This window comes from Brachycentrus maculatus, unplaced genomic scaffold (genome assembly GCF_059751285.1).
Source record: "Brachycentrus maculatus isolate JH-2025_06_01 unplaced genomic scaffold, ASM5975128v1 h1tg000503l, whole genome shotgun sequence".
Taxonomy (NCBI): Eukaryota; Metazoa; Arthropoda; class Insecta; order Trichoptera; family Brachycentridae; genus Brachycentrus; species Brachycentrus maculatus.
The window spans coordinates 727,572-752,553 of NW_028281249.1; the positions used below are offsets into that span (position 1 = coordinate 727,572).

The 24,982-nt window shown below is 32.9% G+C and overlaps 1 protein-coding gene across 14 annotated transcripts in view; it reads left to right on the forward strand.

Moving 5' to 3' along the window:
* Positions 1-24,746, forward strand: part of Unc-115a (actin binding LIM protein Uncoordinated 115a) — a 211,033-nt gene extending 186,287 nt beyond the window's left edge. For 7 of the 14 annotated variants that reach the window (XM_088272509.1, XM_088272511.1, XM_088272501.1 and 4 more), the window contains 5 exons: positions 7,068-7,147; positions 12,336-12,405; positions 17,920-17,960; positions 23,084-23,305; positions 24,579-24,746. In XM_088272509.1, the coding sequence (XP_088128635.1) occupies positions 7,068-7,147; positions 12,336-12,405; positions 17,920-17,960; positions 23,084-23,305; positions 24,579-24,692 (527 nt within the window). In that variant the 3' untranslated portion in view covers positions 24,693-24,746. Of the gene's footprint in view, positions 1-7,067; positions 7,148-8,318; positions 8,399-12,335; positions 12,406-17,919; positions 17,961-23,083; positions 23,306-24,578 lie in introns of those variants that run through there. The other 7 variants (XM_088272510.1, XM_088272512.1, XM_088272504.1 and 4 more) reach the window with 3 other exon arrangements.
* Positions 24,747-24,982: the final 236 nt, after the last annotated feature.

Consider the following 24,982-nt stretch of genomic DNA (forward strand, 5'->3'; position numbering starts at 1 on the left):
ATCCATGAATAAGCCTGTTACTATTGAATATATAACATTTTCAAATTAACAGCCATTTAAAAAAAATACACATATTTTATGTGACATGTAGTTGTTTAATTTTTGTTTGTAGATTATTATTGGTTTTTGGAGTCTGTTATTATTTTATGTATTTTTTATTTTAATGAAATAAAAAGATAAAATGCATTTTGAATGAAAAACCATGTTACATATTTAACAATTTGGAACCGATCCCATTGAAATTGTATGAATTTGTTTTAGAATAATTGACTCCTTATACGGCTTTTCGCTTTGCGGCCAAGTTTCGTGGAATGTATCTAAGCCGTAAAGTGAGGTATGGGTGTAAAAAGTTTATGGTAAAAGATCTATGAAGATATGTACTATGTTGCGATGCCCCTTCAAAATGAATGTCCCACAACAAAATTACATGTTTACTTATATATGACGTACTTTTGTTTAATTGACTGCTAGATTTAGGACCAAAACCTCCTTGAGTTTAGATGCATATTTCCAAAATTTTACATTTCCCGTCATTTATACAGCGCAGAAGGCATTTCATTGTCAGTATATAGGTTGTGTTAAGGTGAGAGACTGCATGAATTTTGTAGGTCGCAGGAATATGATCGATATACCTACGAACTACCAAAATTTCAACAAAAATTCGACATTTAACTGATTTTGTATTACAATTTAATTTTTTTATAAACAGTTGAACTTTTATATTACGAAGCCAGCAAATTAAAGCGTGAGAAAATTTATAATATAGAATATTCTTCCAACCCTTATCTGCACCCAATGGTGCATAGGGCACTGCATCGTGTTGACGCAGTGTTATCTTGATCATTACTTTTACATGAAGGCAAGTTGATCACTCCTGCGCTTCAGGCACCAGTCCAGGGTAATATTTAATAAATATTAGTAAGTAAAATCACTAATATTTATTATCACCACCCTGGGAATCGAACCCGGGACCTCCAGAATGGTAGCTAAACACGCTAACCATTACACCACGGAGGCGGACAGAGTATTGTTTATAGAATATATACGATAGGAATTACACAAATATATTTGTCTGCCTCCTGTAGTGTAGTGTATTGGTTAGCGCGCTTGGCTACCGTGCCGGAGATCCCGGATTCAATCCCAGGTGGTTCATAATAAATATAAGTAATTTTTCAGCCGTATATATTTCATATTACCTTGGACTGGTATCTGTGGCGCTTGACTGATCACCTTGCTTTCACGTTATCAACGATCGAAATAACACTGTTAATACGATGCTTTGCCTTATGCACCATTAGGTGCAGCAGACAAGGGTTAGAAGAAGAAGAATGTGCATTTGGAAAATACTATTTATTTATTTCATCATACACATGGTGGCAATTTTAGATTTACAAAAATGTGTCTTTACTGAGTTTATCCGCGCTGAGGGCACATTTTACAATGAGAAGTGAGTATTTGTCAGTTACAACTGTGTCATGAATCATGTAATAATGGATGAGTGGCCGAATGACACAGTCAATTTCGTATCTTCACATTTCCAGTAGCGTGCACACAGTTTTTAATCCTGGTAGGCAGTAGGGTTGGGTAAGGATAAGGTATAGTAGGCTTTCCGTCTGCCTCCGTAGTGTAATGGTCAGCACGCTCGGCTACCATTCTGGAGGTCCCGGGTTCGATTCCCAGGGGGGTTCAAATAAATATTTGTGATTTTTCACTGTAATATTTATTCAATATTACCCTGAACTGGTTCCCGAAGCGGAGGGCTGATCACCTTTCCTTCATGTGTAAACGATCAAGAGAACACTGCGTTATATGTCGCAGTGCCCTATGCACCATTGGGGTGCGGATAAGGGTTTTATTTACATTTATTTATAGTAGGCTTTAGTCGTGTTTTTATATATGGAACGCGAGTAATCCAGGGTACAAACTGCTTTTCTGCCTATATAGAAAGCACGGCTCTGCCCATCCTATTATTAAACTATTAATAGCATTTTCATAAGATAATTTATCGCGTTGTTTACTTAATTATTTTATGGTTTTTGTGAAAATTCTTCAATTTGATTGATTTCAATTATTGAAGTAAACTTAACGCTGACAATTAACATTAGTAGTGTTATACTATTACACATCTGGAATCTAGAATGTTCTTAATTAATGACACACAACAGCGGTTTGCCGGTACAAAGTTATCACTAAAATAATAAGATAATAAAACCCTCATCCGCACCCCAATGGTGCATAGGGCACTGCTTCATATGAACACAGTGTTATCTTGATCGTTTACACGCGAACGAAAGGTGATCAGCCCTCCGCTTCAGGTACCAGTCCAGGGTAATATTGAATAAACATTACAGTGAAAAATCACTTATATTTATTTGACCCCCCCTGGGAATCGAACCCGGGACCTCCAGAACGGTAGCCGAGCGATCACTAGGTCATCATAGTTATCATTAGGTAAAAATAATTGATCAGCTACTACTCGGCTGTCCAAACTTAAAACATAGTAAGGGACATTTTTTTGTAGTAGATTTTTTTTTGCATTTTTGGACTTAGTAGAATCTACATAGTCAAAAAATCCAAAAAAAATGTGCTACAAAAAAAATGTCCTTTACTGTGTTTTCAGTTCGGACAGCCGTACTGTCATATTGAATACTAAATATTTTATTGTCAGGCCAAATTAATATGCTAAATTAATATGAATATGCTACTAGACAAAAGGATAAAATAAGACTACCATTATTGAAAAGAGCTGAGTCGCAAAATTGCTTGATGTATAAGGGTTTAAAAATGTATGATGAGATGCCTGAATGTATGAAGAATGAAAAGTGTCTGAAAGAATTTAAAAATAAATGTCTAAGTTACTGTAAGGAAATGTAAATATATAAAGATGATGTAAATGTATATAATAGTTTATATTAGTTTTAATATAAGCTAACTTAAGAAATAAATAAAAAAAAAAAAAAAAAAAAAAAAAATTTTAATCGGTATTATAGGAGAAATTAGTGTCTGTTATACAGAAGAGAAAATCCATAAAATATATTATATAAGTTCTATGAAAATATTAATTGTTAGGAGGTTATATGGAAGTTCAACTGTTTATATTTTTATTTACATTAAAAGCAAGAAGTTGATACGTGATCGTAATGAATATTCAATTTGTAAGGAAGAATTTGATACACAATCATGAATATCCAATTTAAAAGCAAGAAATTGATACACAATCATGAATATCCAATTTAAAAGCAAGAAATATATTCACAATCATTAATATCCATCTTAAAAGCAAGAAGTTGATACACAATCATGAATATCCAATTTAAAAGCATTAATTTCATTAATTGACTCCGCGGTCACTTTGTATTAATATTTATAATTTAAATTTCACTTTGTAAATACCACTATTTCTTAAAATCTATTGTGACATGTGTTTCCATGTATTCTGCATCATTTTCTAATACAGTGTTTGAAAATGATGCGGAATTCATTGAGACACGTGTCACAACGGATTTTAAGAAAAAGTGGTATTTACAAAGTGAAATTTAAATGAAAAATAAAGCAAGAAGTTGACGCACAATTGTGAATATTCAATTTAAAAGACACATTCAGAATGAATATCAAATTTAAAAGCAAAAAGATGAAACACATTCAGAATGAATATCAAATTTAAAAGCAAAAAGTTGAAACACATTCAGAATGAATATCAAATTTAAAAGCAAAAAGTTGAAACACATTCAGAATGAATATCAAATTTAAAAGCAAGAAGTTGATACACCGTCATGAAAGTCCAATTTAAAACAGAAATTGTTCCACAATCATAATAAACATCCAATTTAAAAGACTATTTCTTGCAATGTTTGTGTATTTTTAGTATTTAAACATCGATTTGAACTGTCTTGCTTTTATTGAACCTTTTTACATTCAAATAATTATGTACATTTTAAAGCTTCTTTAGTGTTGCGCTTTTGTTTTTTGTGATCATCTGTAGTGTCTCTAGATTTAATTTGTATCACAATTATGTATTTATTTGCTCTTATCTTTCTTTATTCATTACCAATCTATTTGTATTTTTATTTATTTTTTTACTTTTTTCATTTCATATTTTAGTTTATTTATGTTTATTTTTTATTATTTGTCCATTTTTGTTTCTTATATCAAATTAAATGCATAAAACATATCGCTCACTCCTTTCAAGAACGTCATAAATAAAAAAACTTGATTTTTCAGGAGAACGTTTTTAAAGTTTAAAAATATAACACATTGTATTAAAAATAAATATCAAGCCACTTATTAAACTTTTTACTGTGCAACAGATCTTTTTAGGTAAAACCTGAAGGTTTTTTCTCCATTTGAAAAATATTTAGTACATTTAAAAAAATAACTATACTATACATTTTCTTCAAAATGCAAAAACAACACTTTCTTCCCTGTAGCGGGTAAATATTAAGTTAAAAATATGCCTCTTTTGCTGGGATATAGTACATTTTCTGGGCATTCCGAAAACATGCACAACTAAATATTGTCGATTTTTGATTTATGACGTTCTTGAAAGGAGTGAGCGATATGTTTTCATGTACCACATTTTCAATTTAAATATACTGTTATGTATGTTTATACTAAGTATATAAAAAATAACAATGTTATAATATATTTTTAATTTTTAAAGTAGTGAACGTAACTCAAGTTTCCGATTGGTTTTGTAGAATAAATTTTGGCTTTCTCGGATAATAATAATAATGTTATGTATATACAAATACGGAGAGGTTTCTTTAAAAAAAAATGTAGAAATGACATCTATTTTAAAAATTTGGTATTTTTTCCTCATTTTTTATTCATAGTATTTTCTAAAATTTTTATCACAAAATCTCCTTGTTGTTAGTATGGACAGCAGTTTGAATAAAATACAGGAAACGTTTTTATCAAAGTTTTTATTAAAATTAACAGAATACATTGTTTCTTTTTTCGTATACCACAATAGCAAAATGAGCTACATAATTTAAAAGAGAGAATTTTAACCGTTAGAGTGCTGAGAATCGATATATCGACTCTGGTATTGATATACTGACTTTGCCAAAAGCGCGGCCTGTCGATATATCGACGATGACGCCAGTATATTGTCGAGCTGGGAGGTTGTATCGTAGCATGTGCATTTCTAAAGTTCTAATTCGTCAAAAATATTTACAAATTTAAGTAATTTTTAGTAAAAGAGAAATAGGTTTTTTTAAGGACCTGTTTTTTTGTCCGTATAATGTCGAATTCGTCCAATAATGATGTTGATAGCAATGGTCAAACATCGCACGAAAATGTTTGTTATACTCAAAATGTAGATAATGACGATGAAATTAGAATATTTTCCAATCAGAAGACGGCACATCCATAGTGAAAACTCAGAGGATGAGCCAATATCACACGACCTTGACACATTCTTGTCAATGTTTTTTTTCCTCAAATTGCATTAATTTTTAAATATAATTGCAAGCATTTTTATTGCAAAATGCTGTTTTATTCGAGTAGTTTGATAGGTTCTCCACCAATACCAGATAGAAATACTAAAATCGGTCAAGATTTGAGAAAAATATTGTTGATTTTGTACACCCTTGATAAAAAGGAGCATAAAAAGTCTTAAGCAATTTTAGCATAAAATATAAGAAAAATCGTAGCATTAAAACGGTTAAACCTTATACTTATCGTTTATTGCTAAATGCTGTTTTATTCGGGTAGTTTGAGGTAGATGTTCTCCGCCAATACCAGAAGAAAATACTAAAATCGGTAAATATTTCACAAAAATATTGTTGATTTTGTGTACCTGTATGAAATTCCAAATAAGAGGGACCATTTTATAAAAAAATCATCAGAAATTTAAGAAACAAAAACATATATAGAAAAATTACAGCAATTAAAAAAGATGTTCAATAAGACGGTTATAAAATTTACAGTGAATTAAAGTATCCAATATTTTGCCCTTATATTTTAAAAATAAGACAATAGCAATTCATACCACTACGAGGAAAAAATACTTAGCTTTCAATAATGCCGTATAGATGTCACTCCTATTACATTTTTGAAATGCCCCTCTGCTTTCGACTCACTTATCTGCATATATTATAGTACATTCTTTTGAGCAGCTGACAGAGAGTCCCTCAGGACTCTATACGAGGAAAAAATACTTAGCTTTCAATAATGCCGTATAGATGTCACTCCTATTACATTTTTGAAATGCCCCTCTGCTTTCGACTCACTTATCTGCATATATTATAGTACATTCTTTTGAGCAGCTGACAGAGAGTCCCTCAGGACTCTATAACTGCTGCGGGTAGATGGTGGGCTCAGATTCCAAAAAAAGTACATTCTTTTGAAATTAAATTCATAAACAAACAAAAGAAATACAACGAAAACTGTTTCTTCCATCGCCAAGATTTTACTTTAATAAGATTTAAAATAATCATAGTTTAAATTTTTGTTCCGTGAATCCGTAGTACAAAATGCATACTGAAAAATCCCTAGAATATTTTCTGTTTTTTATCTTTTATTTTTACGCTAAACTTCTCAAATTCACACATCACACTTAAAATAGTAATTTTCGTTAAAATACATTTTATTTATTTATGATTATTTTCGACAATCAACTGTTTCACAACAAAAATTATCACCTTTGGGACACACATAAAATCAATTCAGATACGTAGCTCCGAAACTTTTCAAGAGATTATATATTTTATGATTTCTTGCTACATTTTCTCAATCCACACTTGATAGCTATTAAAAAATATATTTTAAAAAAATGGGCCAAGTGCTTTTTTACCCAAGAGAGCATCTTCATAAAGGCACATGTCGAAAAAGACGTACAGAATGACAAAAGCGCTGAAAAAAGTGGGTCAAAATAAATATTAGTGATTTTTCAGTCTGATATTTATTTTATATGACCCTGGAAATAGTGCTGTCGGCGTAGATATTTTGCTTCGTGTAAACACTTGTTGATAGTCAGGCCGTTTGGTTTTGTTAGTTTTATATATTTTGATTTGGTTTTATGTTTTGTTTGTTGTTTTGACCGTTTGTGTGTTGTGGTTGGTTAGTGGTTCTCGCTGCCCCCCGCCCCGGATACTCTCTCAAGTCCTCCACCCTCCCCGCTGCCATCCGGACCAATGGATGCAATGTGAGTAACTTCATGAGCTTGGGACGGAGACCTTGGTGGAAGAAAGCCCCTCAATTCCGGACGTCTGCCTCTGAAACTCGCCACAAAACGTCATGTTCCTGAGCTAAGATCGTGTAAAACCCAACATGACTCGACAAAGTAATAGTTTTGGTCGGAGCTAAGATTGTGTAAAACCCAACATGACTCGACAAAATAATAGTTTTGGTCTGAGCTAAGATCGTGTAAAACCCAACATGGTTCAATACAATAATAGTTTTCGTCTGAGCTAAGATTGTGTAAAACCCGACATGACTCAGAACCACGTGTCTCTTTTTGCTGCTAAAAGGAACCCTTTTGCTCCTTACGATCGGTCGTATCACCGATACATTTTTATTTTATTTGTAGAAATCTTTGTTTTCAATTGAAAAAGATATCTATTACGATCTTGGAATATTACTGAAATATTTCTTAAAATTACATGATATATTTTATATTAAAATAGAACATTTTTGTTTGAACAATCTAATTGTAATCGAAAATTTCGGTTCGGTATTTATTTTTGAAGAAAATATTGCGCCAATATTACTGAAATTCTTTACATATTTTCATTAAGATGTTAAATGACTTGATGTGGAAGCTCAATTTTGATTACAATGTTTCTATACGTAAGCTTTTTTCTCATTTATTTGACAGAATAGCCTCTGCTTATGTAACTGCACAAAAATCAGCGACAGAATCAAATATTTTAAAATGATGTTTTGGAATTGTTAAGCTTTCTTTCAATCAAAGTGCACGCTTTAATACTACACATATAATGGGCTGGGATTTTATGTATCTTTTTAAAAATATAACACAATCACTTGTTTGTTTTGTTTTTACTGTACCGTCCATCAAAAGAAAATATGTCATCACTCAAAATTATTTATCTTTTGAAATTGAGACAATATTTTTTTCGGATGAGGCCATTTTTTCACAGGTCGTGAGATTCTGCGGTGAACAGCTGTCGAAATAAGGACCGCTCAGGTCTGATCAAGGTAACATTACGCAACGAGGAGGTTAGGTCTTTTTAGCGTCAGTCTAGGCTAGGTTAGGTCAAAATTCAAAATTTTGCCTCTTGACGGATTTTGGCACTGTATGTTTTGATTCTCTGAAACTATATCTGGAATTTTGGTGTTTTTGATATATTCCGCAGTCGTTTCATCTTTAAGGCAAGTTCCCAAGCCTGGGTATGGTTTGGGAGGACGATCCCATACATTCTCCTCCAGTACTGCAGTAAGTTAAACGATATGACATTCAACCAATTTAATTTGTTTTCATAGCTAATTAGTTTCTAGTGTATATAATATAAATGCGCTGTATGAAAATACAGACGAAATACAAGTGTTCATTATGACAATACTTAAGACATTTTTCATGCATTTTTAACCATTTTTTTATGTGTAGTCTTACAAAATTCAAGATTTATATTACAGAAATATATTTTTAACAATATCACTATAATTTTGATACTAACATAAATATTATTATAAATAAAATCATGTTGATTTTTATGCATTTTGGTAATTAGTTTAAAATTATGGATAATTTTTTATTAATTAATTTAACTAGGGAAAAAGTAATCTCGTTGTCTACCTGTATAGTGCAGTGGCTAGTGCATTTGGCAGCCTTGCCAGAGGTCCTGGGTTCGATTCCCGGGGGGTCAAAATACATACCGGTTATTTTCGCTCTCATTTATTTAATATCACCCTGGACTGGTACAAGAAGCGCCGGGCTGATCGCTTTGCCTTTGTGCAATAAACGATCAAGACGATACTGCGTCACTATGATACAGTGCCCTATGCACCATTGGGTGCGGGTAAAGGTGAATATATCTAAGATACCTTGCGTTATAACTTTTACCAAGTTTTAGGATGCCAGCAAAATTATTGAAATTTAGTTGATGTAACAGACATGTTTTTTTTTTTAAACATTAAAATATGGCTGAAAAATTCTAGTCGCAAATGTTATACGTAAATTATTTTTCAAATATTCTCTCATAAATTAATTTATATTTTTGATGACATTGTTTTTGACGATGCGTCGTAAATTTTGCACATGAACAATGCACAATTGAATAATTTATTTTTTAAATGACCTTAGTTTTTTTTTTAAATGGGACATTATGTTTTTGAAAATTTACTGTATATTTGCACTAACTGAATAGATAATTATAATTTTGACCCCAGTCATGGAATGCATGTAACCCGACATTGAAATTATAATTAAAAAATTATCATATATTATGAAATTATTTTTATACTTTTTGCACTGTAAATACTGCTATTTATTTTTCTAAGTGTATTATGATTTAGGTTTTTAATAATAAATTTAAAAGAACAGTTTTGATATAGTGTTTATGTCAGTGATGCAATGACTATCCAGATACCTTATGCACCATTAAATGTCGATAAAGCGAAGAAGAAGAAGAACTGGTCAATTAATTATTTATAATTTAACAATTTCTAATAATAAGAGGAAAAATGAAAACTGCAGCTTTTAGTTGTTTTTTTTATATAAATATATATGTATACAGTAAAGCCTCGATATAATGGACTTCTATTTAACGAACTTCGGATATAACGGACCAAAAATCCGGTGAAATGGAAAAAAAATTAAACGTCCTGTTAACCTTTTAACCGCGTTAACTTTGTTCCTAAGAGACGCTGGTGCGCGGCGATACCGCCGTTTTTTAAATGATTACTTTTATCATGTATTTAGTTAAGAAACGATTTATTTTCCTAAACAAAAACGTTCAATAGAATTCATTGTGCTTTTTGGTACTCTATAATACACGTGTGTCACATTATTCTTGAAATATATTCAAATTAGATCGTAACATAAATAAATCAAAGCACACATCGTGTGTCACTCTTACCCACTGGCGATGCGTAGCGTCGAGAGTGAGACAGATATAGGGCATGATTATGGCGACCGCAAGAAAAATCAGGGATCTGTTCTTTTATTTATCCTTGTGATGTTACAAATTATTAGTCAGATATTTCAACAGATGTCATAAGGCCAAGGATTGACGTATTATTGTATCCAAAGTTCCGCACCATGAAAAAATCCCTCTAAGTTGAACTGAGGTTCGAAACTTGGAGCAATGTAAAAACACAAACGCTTATGTCAGCCGCGTATGGGGCATGTTTTGTTAAAACACATATAGTTATGCGAGCCGCGTGGATCCGGTTAATATTATACATGTGTAAATTCAAGTGTCGCCGCATGTAAACAATTTTAAGCGGCCATGATAATCTCAAATTATATTTAAAAACACCAAAAGTCAAACAAAACTTGATTCCTTTTCCAAAGCAGGATTACCGAAAGCAAGCGCGTCGATATCGAACAGCAACGTCACTTTTTTTGTGTTTTCAACAAATTTCGTTTGTGTTTTTTATTGTTTATTTACGTCTGAATACAGTGTACATATTTTAAAAAAAAAGTTTTTGAATTATTTTAAATCTATTATCAACGGACTTCTGGCTTTATCGGACACCCTCTCCGGTCAATTAGTCCGTTATATCGAGGCTTTACTGTATTAGTCTTAAATTTTGGTCCAATGTTTTTGTTACTTACCGTATTATAAGAACAGTTTTTTTCCTACATATTTTAAGATATATCGCTCACTCCTTTCAAGAACGTCATAAATCAAAAATTGCCAATTTTCAGTTGTGCATGTTTTTGGAATGCCCATAAAATGTACTATATCCCAGCAAAAGCGGCATATTTTCAACTTAATGTTTACCCGCTACAGGGCAGAAAGTGTTGTTTTTGCATTTTTAAGAAAAGGTATTGTTTAATTATTTTTTTAAATATACTAAATATTTTTTAAATGGAGAAAAAGCATTCAGGTTTTACCTAAAAAGATCTGTTGCACAGTAAAAAGTTCAATAAGTGGCTTGATATTTATTTTTAATACATTGTATTATATTTTTAAACTTTAAAAACGTTCTCCTGAAAAATCAAGTTTTTTGATTTATGACGTTCTTGAAAGGAGTGAGCGATATGTGCACCCATTAAGTATCACAGTTTTGCATACTTTCTTTTAAACGCGTAAATATGATATTTCAAATTTATTATTTACTGTTGGTAAGTCCATGAGTTTTACTAATTTTTCTCATTTTTAAAAAAGAAATATATACCTACACATTAAAAATGATGAATATTTTTTGTAAGAAATGATGAAAGTAAATATACTTAATATTTTATAATACATTTTGAACCACAAGTATGTTGATTTATAAAAATAACTTAAAATTGTAAATTTAAAGAATCAAAAACTGTCCATCGCTATTCCAATCTGTGAAATAACTGTTTTTATAACATGTCAACTGTGAATTATGATACTGAAAATTATTACCAGAAAGGTTGATTTAAAAAATAAATTACATTTATTTTGATTTTTATTATACTTATTAAATATATATTTTTTAAATTATATATTAGATTAACGCAGAGAACATCATAATCTAAGCTTAACTCGAAGTCCGCCTCCACAGTGTAGTGTTTAGCACATTTGGCTTCCATCCTGGAGGTCCCAGGTTTAATTCCCCGGGGAGAGAGAAAATAAATATTGGTGATTTTATACTCCAATATTTATTTTATATTGCCCTGGACTGGTCCCTGAAGCGCGGCAGTAACAATTAAGATAACCTTGCCTTCATTTATGTAACGATCAAGATGACACTGCGTCAATAGGATACAGTGCCCTATGCACCGTTGGGTGCGGATAAGGGTAAGAAGATATTTATTTGGATATATCGTAAGAAAACAAATTATGTGTCTCCTTAAATCCACAAATTATGCACCATAAAGGTGGAGACTGACCAAAGCATTTCGTCGTAACGTAACACGTTACTATGCGAGCATTCAAGCAGTCAGGGCACCGAGCCGAGCGCTCCATCCATAGTTTCGGTTGCTCAGTGATGCTCGCTGCGAGCGATGTTACGATGTTATGTTACGACAAAATGCCCCGGTCAGTCTCTATCCTAAGGCGCAAGCAATACCTTTTTTTCCGGTAAAATTTTCAGTATCAAAATTACGCCTACGAAACATAATTCTTGGCAGTTATAAAACACTTCGATTCATCGGGAATTTTCAATGTTCTTCTAGAATATATTTACTTGTCAGCTATTGAAAATTTTAATTTTTTAAATTTATATAATTCCAGGGAGATTTCTCGTTTAGCGGCCTTGGCGACAAGACTCACAGCACCGAGTTCAGCAGCGGGAAGTCCGATAGTGAGTTTACCAATCCGTTCCATCCTCTCTCACTACTTCCGTAACCCTATCCCAATAATAAAAATAATACATTGCGTCTGTTACTTTCACATTAACAAGTTTTCATTATTATTTGAAGGCATGAAGCCCGTATAAATTAATGACTAAACATAATATAACTAGCTCTAACAAGTATTCCGTTGAACAACTTTAGAACTAAACTAGAATTTTTATGTATTTTAAAAAGTGCTTCGGACGACTATTTTTTTAAGTATTAAACAAAAAGTATTCCATTGATAGATGTCACTCTCATATAAACCACAGTTATAATTTTTTTAATTGATTTTAAACTTATTTCGCATATGAAACAACTTATGAATTATATCACATATATCGATCACTCCTTTCAAGAACGTCATAAATCAAAAAACTTGATTTTTCAGGAGAACGTTTTTAAAGTTTAAAAATATAATACAATGTATTAAAAATTAATATCAAGCTACTTACTGAACTTTTTACTGTGCAACAGATCTTTTAAGGTAAAACCTGAAGGTTTTTGCTCCATTTGAAAAATATTTAGTATATTTAAAAAAATAATTAAACAATACCTTTTCTTCATAATGCAAAAACAACACTTTCTGCCCTGTAGCGGGTAAATATTAAGATAAAAATATGCCTCTTTTGATGGGATATAGTACATTTTCTGGGCATTCCGAAAACATGCACAACTGAAAATTGGCGATTTTTTATTTATGACGTCCTTAAAAGGAGTGAGCGATATATGAGTTCTGACTAAAAATTTGAGTTGTGTGGTTGTCAATCATGGGTAGATTGGTTAATGTTAAAAATAACCACTTAAATCAGCCTATCCAGACTGCCATATTCTTTTTTATCCACGTTTCGGGTTGTGGTCCCGTGGTTAGTGTCGCGGACTCTTGAGTCAGAGTTTCAGGGTTTGAACCCACTCTACCACAATTTGATACATATTTCTGATAATGAGCCGCTTAGGCTCACAGAAATAGTATGAAATTGAAGTAATTTTGTAAATAATAAAAACACATATATATCTATTTTTTAAATATGTATCTTCAATTGCTGCTTTGCGATTATTATTCAAGTACCGATAAGGGTTTTATGATAATAATTATTGCAAGTTAAAACATTTTTAGGGTGCAAGTTTATTTTTGAAATACAGGGAGTATAAGTTTTTAGATTTGTACATATATTTTTATATATTTTTGCTGTGCTTACTTACACAATTTTTCTATTATAATATATTTATATTTATGATATCTCTCTCCGCACAATTAATAATTAATTTATTGGATTATTCATAGCACCTTATTATAAGAATTTAAATAATTGTAAATAATATTTGTTACTCTTAATATTTAAAAGAAATTGCCTTATTTATTTCAGTTTTTTCTGTAACTTATGCTTAGATATTGTATGTGGTTTTACCTTTTCCTTTCAAAAATGTATTTATTTAAAAATTGTCACTATTTGTCAATTTATACTTTGTTACATTAATTGATTCGTCAGTCACTTTTTTTATAATAACTATCCATTTTTTAATTTGAGTTTTACTTTGTTAAGTTTTACTTGAGTGTCCGCCTCCGTAGTGTAATGGTCAGCACGCTCGGCTACCGTTCTGGATGTGCCGGGTACGATTCCCAAGGGGGGTAGAATAATGTATAAGTGATTTTTTACTGTAATATTTATTTAATATTATTACCCTGGACTGGTACCTGAAGCGGAGGGCTGATCACCTTTCCTTCATGTGTAAACGATCAAGATAACACTGCGTTTATATGACGCAGTGCCCTATGCACCATTGGGGTGCGGATAAGGGTGTTATCATTTTATTATTTACTTGGTAAATACCACTATTTCTTTAAATCTATTATGACACGTGTTTCGATGCATTCCGCAACATCAGACGGTGTTTGAAAATGATGCGGAATGCATTAAAACACGTATCGCAATACGGCTGTCCAAACTCAAAACACAGTAAGGGACGTTTTTTTGTAGTAGGTTTTTTTTTGCATTTTTGGACTAAGTAGATTCTACTTAGTCCAAAAATGAAGAAAAAAAGTACTACAAAAAAAAAGTCCCTTACTGTGTTTTTAGTTTGTACAGCCGAATAGATTTTAAGAGATTGTGGTATTTAACAAGTGAAACTTAATTTAAAAATAATCCTTTTTTTTGTAGCAGTGATTAGATGATATTAAATGTGAATGGGTTCAATTCCTAATCAGATCAATATTAAATAATAATAAAATAATGAAATAATATTTTTCAATATGATATTTAAAACCCTGTTACATTAAAATATATTGTTTAAAATATTTTCATACACCTAAAGACACGTTAATGAGTGTCATGCATGGGCACATTATGATATTTTTAATGTATATATTTTTTGGAGGCGGACATATATTTTTTGGTTTTATATATATTTTTTATATATTTTTTGGTTTTGTATATATTTTTTGGTTTGTCCGCCTCCATAGTGTAGTGGTTAGCGCGCTAGGCTACCATGCTGGAGGTCCCGGGTTCGATTCCCAAGAGGGTCAAAATAAATATTAGTGATTTTTCAGTCTAATATTTATTTAATATGACCCTGGACTGGTACCTGAAGCGGAAGGCTGATCACCTTTCCTTCGTGTATTTAACAATCAAGATAACACTGCTTCTATATGATGCAGTGCCCTATGCACCATTGGGGTGCGGATAAGGGGTTAGAATATATTTTTTATTTATCATTTAAACATCACATACTAGGATATTTTACACCTAGATACAATATTTTATCACATCACGCAATAGCTTAAGTTTTTAATCAAATAAAAGTGTTGTTTGGCTGACGGCTGAAGCTATCTTTACTCAAATAAGACGTACGAATTTGACTGCTGTAACAGCCATAACTGTAAATGTACTATTAGGGCACTGTACAGAGAATTTAAATCTAATTCTCGTTTATTTAATGTAAACGCAGTTAGTTTGAAGAATTCCATTTTAAATATTTTGATAATGTATCCAAACTGAAACAAAATTATTGAATTATCGAATTCCACTTTTGTTTAAATATTTACTTGTACAATGATATCGCTCACTCCTTTCAAGAACGTCATAAATCAAAAAACTTGATTTTTCAGAAGAACGTTTTTAAAGTTTAAAAATATAACACAATGTATTAAAAATAAATATCAAGCCACTTATTGAACTTTTTACTGTGTAACAGATCTTTTTAGGTAAAACCTGAAGGTTTTTTCTCCATTTGAAAAATATTAAGTATTGAAAAAAAAATAATTAAACTGTACCTTTTCTTTCAAAATGCAAAAACAACACTTTTTGCCCTGTAGCGGGTAAATAATAAGTTTAAAATATGCCGTTTTCGCTGGGATATAGTACATTTCCTGGGCATTCCGAAAACACGCACATCTGAAAATTGACGATTTTTGATTTATGACGTTCTTGAAAGGAGTGAGCGATATGTGTCGCCTACTTTCGAAATCCGCCAGATCCATGTAAGTCGATTTTACTAAAAATTCTCCGGGTAACATGTATGTTTCAAAGATCTTCAGATAAAATATTATGAAATAGAGAATTTTCCGTTTTTTTATAATTTTTTTCAGTATTTAAAAAAAACACGATACACAAACCGATAATGACGTCATCTTAATTTTTTACTTATCCCCGCTCTCTGATTGGCCGATATGGGCCGACAGTTCCATGAATATAGCGAAATTTGAAATACAACGCTGTTTTAAACTATTTTTGGCAGGGTTTTCAAGTATATAAATACTTAACTAACTAACTAACTAACCATCACGCCGCTTCCCCGCAGGGGTAGGCAGAGAGAATAGAGCGCCACACCACTCTGTCCTTGCAAACATTCTTCGCCTCTTCCACGTTCATGCATCTCCTCATACATACCCGCCGATTGTTACGACTCCTAACCTGACCACTTTCAAGTATTTGGCATACCTGATCGTGCCATGTTTTTCTCGGTCTTCTATAAATACTTTTATAAATACTTTAAACAATAAAAACCCATAATTGGCATTCCGATAGAGTATATATTTTTAAATCTTATAAAATTGGATTTGGCGGATTTTTAAAGTAAGCGACACAAATATAATGTGATGCGTTTCGATATTCAATTGATAATGTCTTGATAAGACGAAACGCATCATATTATATCGTCGGGATACTGGCAAAAAATATTTACTCTAAAATCCCTGTTTGAATAATCCCTTTTTTAATTAATCTTTTACTTAGTAAATACCGTATACGGTGTTTGAAAATGATGCGGAATGCGTCGAATCACGTGTCACAGTAGATTTTAAGAAATAGTGGTATTTACTAAGTAAAACATTAATTAAAAATGGATAGATTTTACCACAAAGTGACTGCCGAATCAATTAATGAATAATCCCTGTTATATAAAGCTTTTAGCCTGAAAAAAATACCCGCTATTTAACTAAAATTTGAATTTACTTTTAAAATCACATTAATATGACATTTCAAACTATCTAATTTATTAAGCCAGTTTATAGAATGTTGCATTTTATAATATACATCTTTAAGTCAAAATTGTATATTTTCGAGTTAACGATTTTTGCCAGTACACCCGCGATATATCATTGTATATAGTAAAACAAAAGTGGAATTCGATCCAATAATTATGTTTTATTTTGGATACATTACCAAAAAATTAATTCTAGTTCTAGATAATAAAATAGACAATTCCTCAAACTAAAAGCAGTTCCAAGTATTTCGAATTTTTAGGGTTCCACTGTACAGAGTATTTACCGAGTGAAACTGATTTTTTTAACTAGTGAATGTGACATTTTTCAACATTTGTCTGCCTCCGTAGTATGATAGTCAGCTCGCTCGGCTACCGTTCTTGAGGTCCCGGGTTTGATTCCCAGGGGGGGTCAAATAAATATACGTGATTTTTTCACTCTTATATTTATTCAATATTACCCAATATCAAGATAACATTGCGTTTATATGACACAGTGCCCTATGCACCATTTGGGTGCGGATAAGGGTTTTATTATTATTATCCGCCTCCGTAGTGTAATGGCTACCATACTGAAGGTCCTGGTTTTGATTCTCAGGGGGAGGTCAAATAAATATAAGTGATTTTTACACTTTAAAATTTATTTAATATTACCCTGGACTGGTACATGAAGCGGAGGGCTGATCACCTTTCCTTCATGTGTTAGTGATTACGATAACACCGCGTTTATATATATGATGCAGTGCCCTATGCACCATCGGGCGCGGACAAGGGTTTGAAAAATAAAACAGACAGGACAAGACAATGCCTCAAATTTAAAGCAGTTCCAATTAGTTCGGATATCCAGGGTTCCACAGTGGGATTTATCGAGTGAAACTGTTTTTTTTTTTTTACTAGTGAATGTGACATCTATTTTGGTTGATTTTAATTATTATATTGTATCACTTGTGTACATAAATATATTTATTTATAAACTTGCTTTGCTTTCCTTAATGCGGCCGCAGTATCTGGAGGATCCATCACGGATGTGGACAGAAGCGCAATGGTAAGATATGACTCTTCATTCTTTGTGTGTAAATAGATAGTCACTACGGTTGCATGACCACTACTCCACTAACACTACCATTAACTAATCTCCGTAGTCAGTAGATTAGGTACCACGTTTTGTGTGCTAACCGAAGACGTTATTGTTTGTGAATTACACATGTTGGGGAGATGTGGCAACAATTATTTTAGACCATATATGAGCAGGCTTGCCAGATTTCTGATATCGCTCACTCCTTTCAAGAACGTCATAAATAAAAAATCGTCAATTTTCAGTTGTGCGTGTTTTTTTGGAATGCCCAGAAAATGTACTATATCCCAGCAAAAAGGCATATTTTTAACTTAATATTTACCCGCTACAGGGCAGAAAGTGTTGTTTTTGCATTTTTAAGAAAAGGTATTGTTTAATTATATTTTTATATATACTTAATATTTTGCAAATGGAGTAAAAACCTTCAGGTTTTACTTAAAAAGATCTGTTGCACAGTAAAAAGTTCAATGAGTGGCTTTATATTTATTTTTAATACATTGTTTTATATTTTTAAACTTAAAAAATGTTCTCCTGAAAAATCAAGTTGTTTGATTTATGACGTTCTTGAAAGGAGTGAGCGATATGAGCAGGCTTGCCAGATGTCCAAACGGGACACTGGAAATGCCCCAAGCGTACCGTACAGTGAAATAAATGACGGAAGTAATTATCCTAAATAATCCTTCACAGTTAACTGCCCTACCCATACGAACGTATGTAATACGTCCAACAAGCCATATCCCATACGTTCAGGTACTAAAAAGTTTACCCGCAACCGCAGAAACGTTTGTGATACGTCAAATTGTTCCTACTCGCTCTACGCATATGAATACATCATACAGCACGTTTAGCATTTCGAGGTTAATATCACTGGCTACCTATTTTTGCAGTGCAGAATATGTCGAGATTATGTTGATCGATATATTACATTCAATACAAAATATATTTGTAAAAATATTCAATAAAATGTCAACAACAGAAAAATCCGGCTACATCTTATGCTGAGAACCTCTGACTTGCAAAGGGCCATGAATAGGTATATTGTTGAATAAAATATGAATAAAAAAATTGTCTGGTACATTGTAAATAAATAAGTATTAAGGGGCTCGGGTATAGGGAATAATAACTCGTAATTAGGATGCAATCGGTTTATTCAACAGGTCGCCATGACAGTACAATGACAAGTGTGTGCAGTCTTCCCTGCCTCAATCTCATAAGGGATAACGTAAACATTCCCCGCGTACACCCCGCCCTGCCCCTAGCGGGCGCACAGGGTCATAGTTCATGTTGCTAGAATTATTGCGCCGTAACATAAGTATTGTTATTGAGAAATATTATGAAGAAAAAAAACCGAGGATTTTTCACCTACTTTTTGGATAATAACCCGAAGGTAGGGTTGTTGATTATTTTCAGACTTTTTTTTTGTCATATATGTATAATCAAATTTAATTTTTACCGGGACGTGAAGTAAACCAACAGGGACACCGGGATTTTGTCTTAAAAAACCGGGAGGACAGACGTCTGGCAAGCCTATATATTGGCAACCATCGGCCCACTGAGCTATTTTTCCCGCCCTCAATCATCCTCATATATAATATTCAAATTTACGCGCATTTGCAAGAAAAATAATTTGTCTTATGGGTAGCTCATATATATGTGTCGACAGTTTTTTTTCGGGGATGAAATCATGGATCTGTAATGCTCTCCATTGGCAAAACATACTGACTACAAATCAAGTCTCAACTGTCACATTTGTGTATTTCTGTCAAATCAAATCAAATCAACTGTATTTCTATAGACTGTCAATTTGACAGTTGACAGATGATTTTTAGTCGGTACATTTTCCATTTCACCATGAATAGGCTGACTGCTCATTATGCGCGTCGTAGATTCGGTGAATGGGCCGAAAACAATATTCAGCTTGATCCTCTTTTTTTATTCAAAATTTTGTACACAATTTTGGTGTAATGGCTATGTCAATAAGCAGAATTGTTGAATTTGGAGTGGAGAAAACCCAGAAGCCTATGTCGAGACGCCCTTACATCCATTAAAAGTCACTGTTTGGTGGGCTTTATGGGCAGGTGGAATCATTGGTACATATTTTTTACAAGACGATGCCGGCCAGAATGTTACGGTCAATGGAGAGCGCTACAGAACCATGATTACTGACTTCTTCGTACCTCAGTTGAATGGCATTGATGTACAGAGCTGTAGTTTCAACAAGATGGCGCAACATGCCACACAGCAGGCACCATTTATTTATTGCGGGAGCAATAAGAAACACCTTTATATGTTAATAGTTCACATAGCGCTAGGCCATCACCATAAAAATCATATAAAATAATAACATAAGACTATAATATGCATTACATTGTAGTATGTCTGTTCAACGTGTTGGTATTATAAGTACAGGAAATTTTAAATAAAAAAAACCTTTCTGCACTTTTGCTTTCGATATTGACTTAGAATTAGGTGACACAGCTATATATCGCTTTTTTTAAGGATGAATTGAAAATTTTGAATCTTAAAATAGCCAAAACAATTTGTAGTGAATCGTCTTTTGAGAAAATGTGTAGTTCGACTGTATATGTATGTATGTCTAAGTGCTTGATGTATATATCGTCACGTAAAAGCTTGCAGATGTAAATAGAAGAAAAAAATCACTGCATAGCATGCTATGTATGTATGGATGTTAATTTGTGTCTATATTCACAAAATTATTTAAATGTATATACAAGGTTATTATGTGTATTAAAATTGTTTATAAGGAAAGTCATTTACAGTATTTAAACAACAGTAAAATCAACCTTTTGAGATTACAATAAAGTAGTAAAGCTACAATCAAAGCTGCCAATTGCACTGGTATGGGAATATAACATGACGTTTTCTAGGAATTTTCCAATGAAAATTAGTTCAAATAGACATTTTCATAATTAAAATGTAACTTTGTTTTAAAATCACTATAAATATTTTATCATAACTTAACACATTGTAGTCGGGCACTTCGAACAAAAAACTGTAGCCTATAGCAGACGTTTTTCGCGATTAGCGCAAAAATATATCGCTTTCTTAAAATTGACACAATTTCTAAACCAAATAATATTTTCGATTGAAATTTTCAAAGAAATCATATATGACATTTGATCGTCAAAAATAAATTATAATCATAATTTTTAATTAAGTATTCCGTATTTCACAATTTTAGAAGCATTGTAAACTCTAAAAAATATTCTTCCCCTCTGAGGTATCATTCCCTATACAATGCTAATATATTCAAAAATAAAATACCAAACAGTAAACAAAACAGTGCGAGCAGTATGAAAAATAGTCCAATACGTGAAATGACTCAAACTAAACTGGAGATTGAGATCGCATAAAAACTCTAGATTTCTGGCGATGCCTTTACAAGCGACACACTAGCCAATCCGGACAAGGCATTTCAAATAACGTCAACAGACTGTCGCCTAGAGCACCCAGGTAGCAGATTACCCTTCAACGCATTTTATTTCACGCTGATAACAAACCTGTATATTGCCGTTTCCCGCCGATAACCGACAGTCGACAAAAAACAGCATTTGCCGTGTCCCGCAGTTGATCTACAGTCCGCGAAAAACGGCAAACGCCGTGTCCCGCCGACAACGTGTTAATTATAATGTCTACCGGTTTCGAAGCTAACGGCTTCTTCATCAACACTGAATAATACTAAAACACTATCATATAAAAATAATCAAATATTTTGACGGTTAGGCAAAGGAGCTTGGATAGATCTCAAGTGGCTTTATTTTTTTGTGTTGATTGGCAGTCACAGTCAAAACGGATCAGGGATTTTTATGATTAACATCATCTTTGTACATTTAATAAATGTCTAGTTTCGACGTTTTGAATTTTAATGCATTCAGATTGCCAACCTTTGTCTAAAACACTATATTATTGTTTGAAATATGTTCTTCTGTTCTGTATTTTTTTTTTTAATGTTGAAGTATATTTTACTTTTTATCAAAATCATCAGATGGGTTTTCAAGGAGTTAACAAAACAGCAGTGTCGGATTGTGGTCCCGTGGTTAGTGTCGCGGACTCTTAAGTCAGAGTATCTCGGTTCGAACCCACTCTACCAAAATTTGATACCTATTTCAAATAATGAGCCGCGAAGGCTCACAGAAATAGTGTGAAATTGAAATATTTGTGTAAATAATAAAAACACAAATATTTCTCTTTTGAAAAAAATATGTAATAAAAAAATTTAAATCTTAATATAATTTAATTTTCTCTACTTCGGCTGTGACGCATGTCATATTTCGCAATAATTCCCGGGCTAAAATGTGTTAATATGTACAAAGATGATATTTAACATAAAAATGTCAATTTCAAGTGATTTTCTTTTGAAAATCCATGGAAAATTTCATATTCTATCCCCTTATTAGTGAAATCGACAGCTTTAACTGCAGCTTTACTGTTTTATTGTAATCTCAAGGTACGTCTATTTTACTATAGTTTTTATTGAATAAAATAACAACTATATAATTTTTTCCATATAAATTTTATTCGACTAGCAGACGGGTTTCGTCGTAACCGACATCATCAGACTAGTCAACCACCTGGCCTGGACCAGTCTGATGATGTCGGTTACGACAAAATCCGGTTGCCGGTCAAATAAAATTCATGTGGAAAAAACTACGTAGTTGTTATTTTATTCTAGTAAATTTATATAAAATGCAGTTCCACCAAGAAATATTAGTACCGTAGAACGTGGCTACTTGAATTTTGATGTGTTACTTGTTTAAAATATTTAGATCGTGGTATCGATCGAAGTATCGTGACAATAAGTGTCACCTGTCAGGGAAACAATGAATCATGTCCATACGTTCGTTATTGTAGACCACAGATTTTTTTTGTACTGGGCTCAAGTAACACATCAAAGTTCAAGTAGCCCCGTTCTATAGTACAAAACTTAAACCTAATATAGTTTTTACACAGTAAATGACTTTCCTATGGCTCAGACTCCACTTGTCTCACTATTAACCGGTTTAGTGCGTAATGCACACACACACACACACTAGTGTATGCGATGTAACCAGACAGTGTGTAATGTTGCGCAGACCGCGGCTGACATCCCCGTGTCGTCCACGTTCGTGGGCATCCTGCGCGCGGGCCCCCCGCTGGCGGCCCACCGCAGCGGCGTGCAGACGGGCGTGCGGCGCTCGCTGCCCAACATGGCGCACTCGCACCTGCTGCACGAGCCCGCCAAGATCTACCCGCACCACCTGCTGCTCATCTCCAACTACCGCCTGCCGCACGACGTCGACAGGTTGAACCTAGAGGTCAGTCTGATTCATTTATTCTCTTCCTTCTGGCTATATCCCAACTTATCGTTATAGCCACCTTATGTGTAGTGGTTCGCTACGTTGGGGTCGCTATTTATAGCGTGTTGCTATTGTTTGAGTTTTGGGGCCATGTTGGCGTGTTTTGTGATCACGTGAAAGGATCACGTTTTTGGTATTAAGAGGGTAAGCCAGGATAATTTAAAGAATGTTGTTTTTACTCACCGGTTGTTGTTTATTTTCTATAAGCGCGTACACTAAAGTTATGATAATTACTAAAAATACTTAATATTATAAATTTATGAATTAAAGAAGCAAAAATGTGAATCTAGATAAAAACGTCAACTGTGGACAACGGTGTAAGCGATACTCGTCCTTTTGTCCTCGGCTCGCCGCGACCGTTGATTCCGCTTGGAAATCTCCGTCTTGATTCGTGTTTGTCGGCGCTGCCACTAGATGTAGCTAGACGCCTACATCGTCTTTGTAGACTGTTGTGGTCAGCTAATGTCAAGTTTATCTGTTGAATGTCACATTTTTATTTATTTATTTCATAGATACATAGATACATTCATAGATACATATTTGTTTCATAGATACATTTACTATATGTATTACGGCTCTTTAGCCATTAGCCTGTGTTGAGCCGAAATACTAACGTGTTGAATGTCAAGTTTGTGTTGAATGTCTATTTGTAGAATGTCAAATTCATTTATTCTCTTCCTCCTGGCTATATCCCAACTTATCGTCTTTGTAGACTGCTGGGGTCAGCTCTCATCGTCCTCAGGCTGTAGGTCCTTCTATCATATACAACGTCACCTAGGCCATGTCTTCGAATCACGTTATCTCTCACAATGTCAAATTTATTTGTTGTATGTCTAATGTATTTCTTCTCTTCTTCCTGGTTCTAGCCCGACTTATGGTCTTTGTAGACTGTTATGGTCAGCTCGCATCGTCCTAGTGTCATGTTTATCTGTTGAGTGTCGCATTTATGTGTTGAATGTCAAATTTGTTTGTTGATATCAAATTGATTTCTTCTCTTCTTCCTAGCACCATCCCGATTTATCGTCTTTCAGCATTGAGAGTTTAGAATATATTGAAAATGATTCGGGAAGAACGTCTCGGATCACGGTGACAATGATTAAAACAAACAATACTAAAATAATAAAATAAATAATTAAGTATTTTAGTTTTGTCAGCATTATAAATAAGTCAGAGATTTCAATCAAAATTATTTAAAGGTTATAATGTTTTAAAACTTGGTTTCTTTCCACAGCGCCATCTCTCGGATGTAGAATTCGAGTCCATCCTCCAGTGCGGGCGCGTGGAGTTCTACCGCCTTCCGCAGTGGAGGCGCAATGAGATCAAGCGGCGCGCCTACCTGTTCTAAACCGCACCATTCACAAACCGCAACAACTATAAACTAAACGTACATACCCAAAAATATTCTTAAGCAAAAGATAAACTTTTAATAATATATTGTTTATTCATTTTATGTTTAAATTTGTAACGTTAATTTAAGCTTAAGTAGTTTCTTTTTTAATTTTTAATTATTTTAAAATTATATTAAGCAAACTAAAAAAAATATTAATAATCCATATATTTTTGGATTTCTTTTTAATTTTTATTGATTGACTATACGACTATCCATTACTTGCTTAGAGAAGTGAAAATACTTGA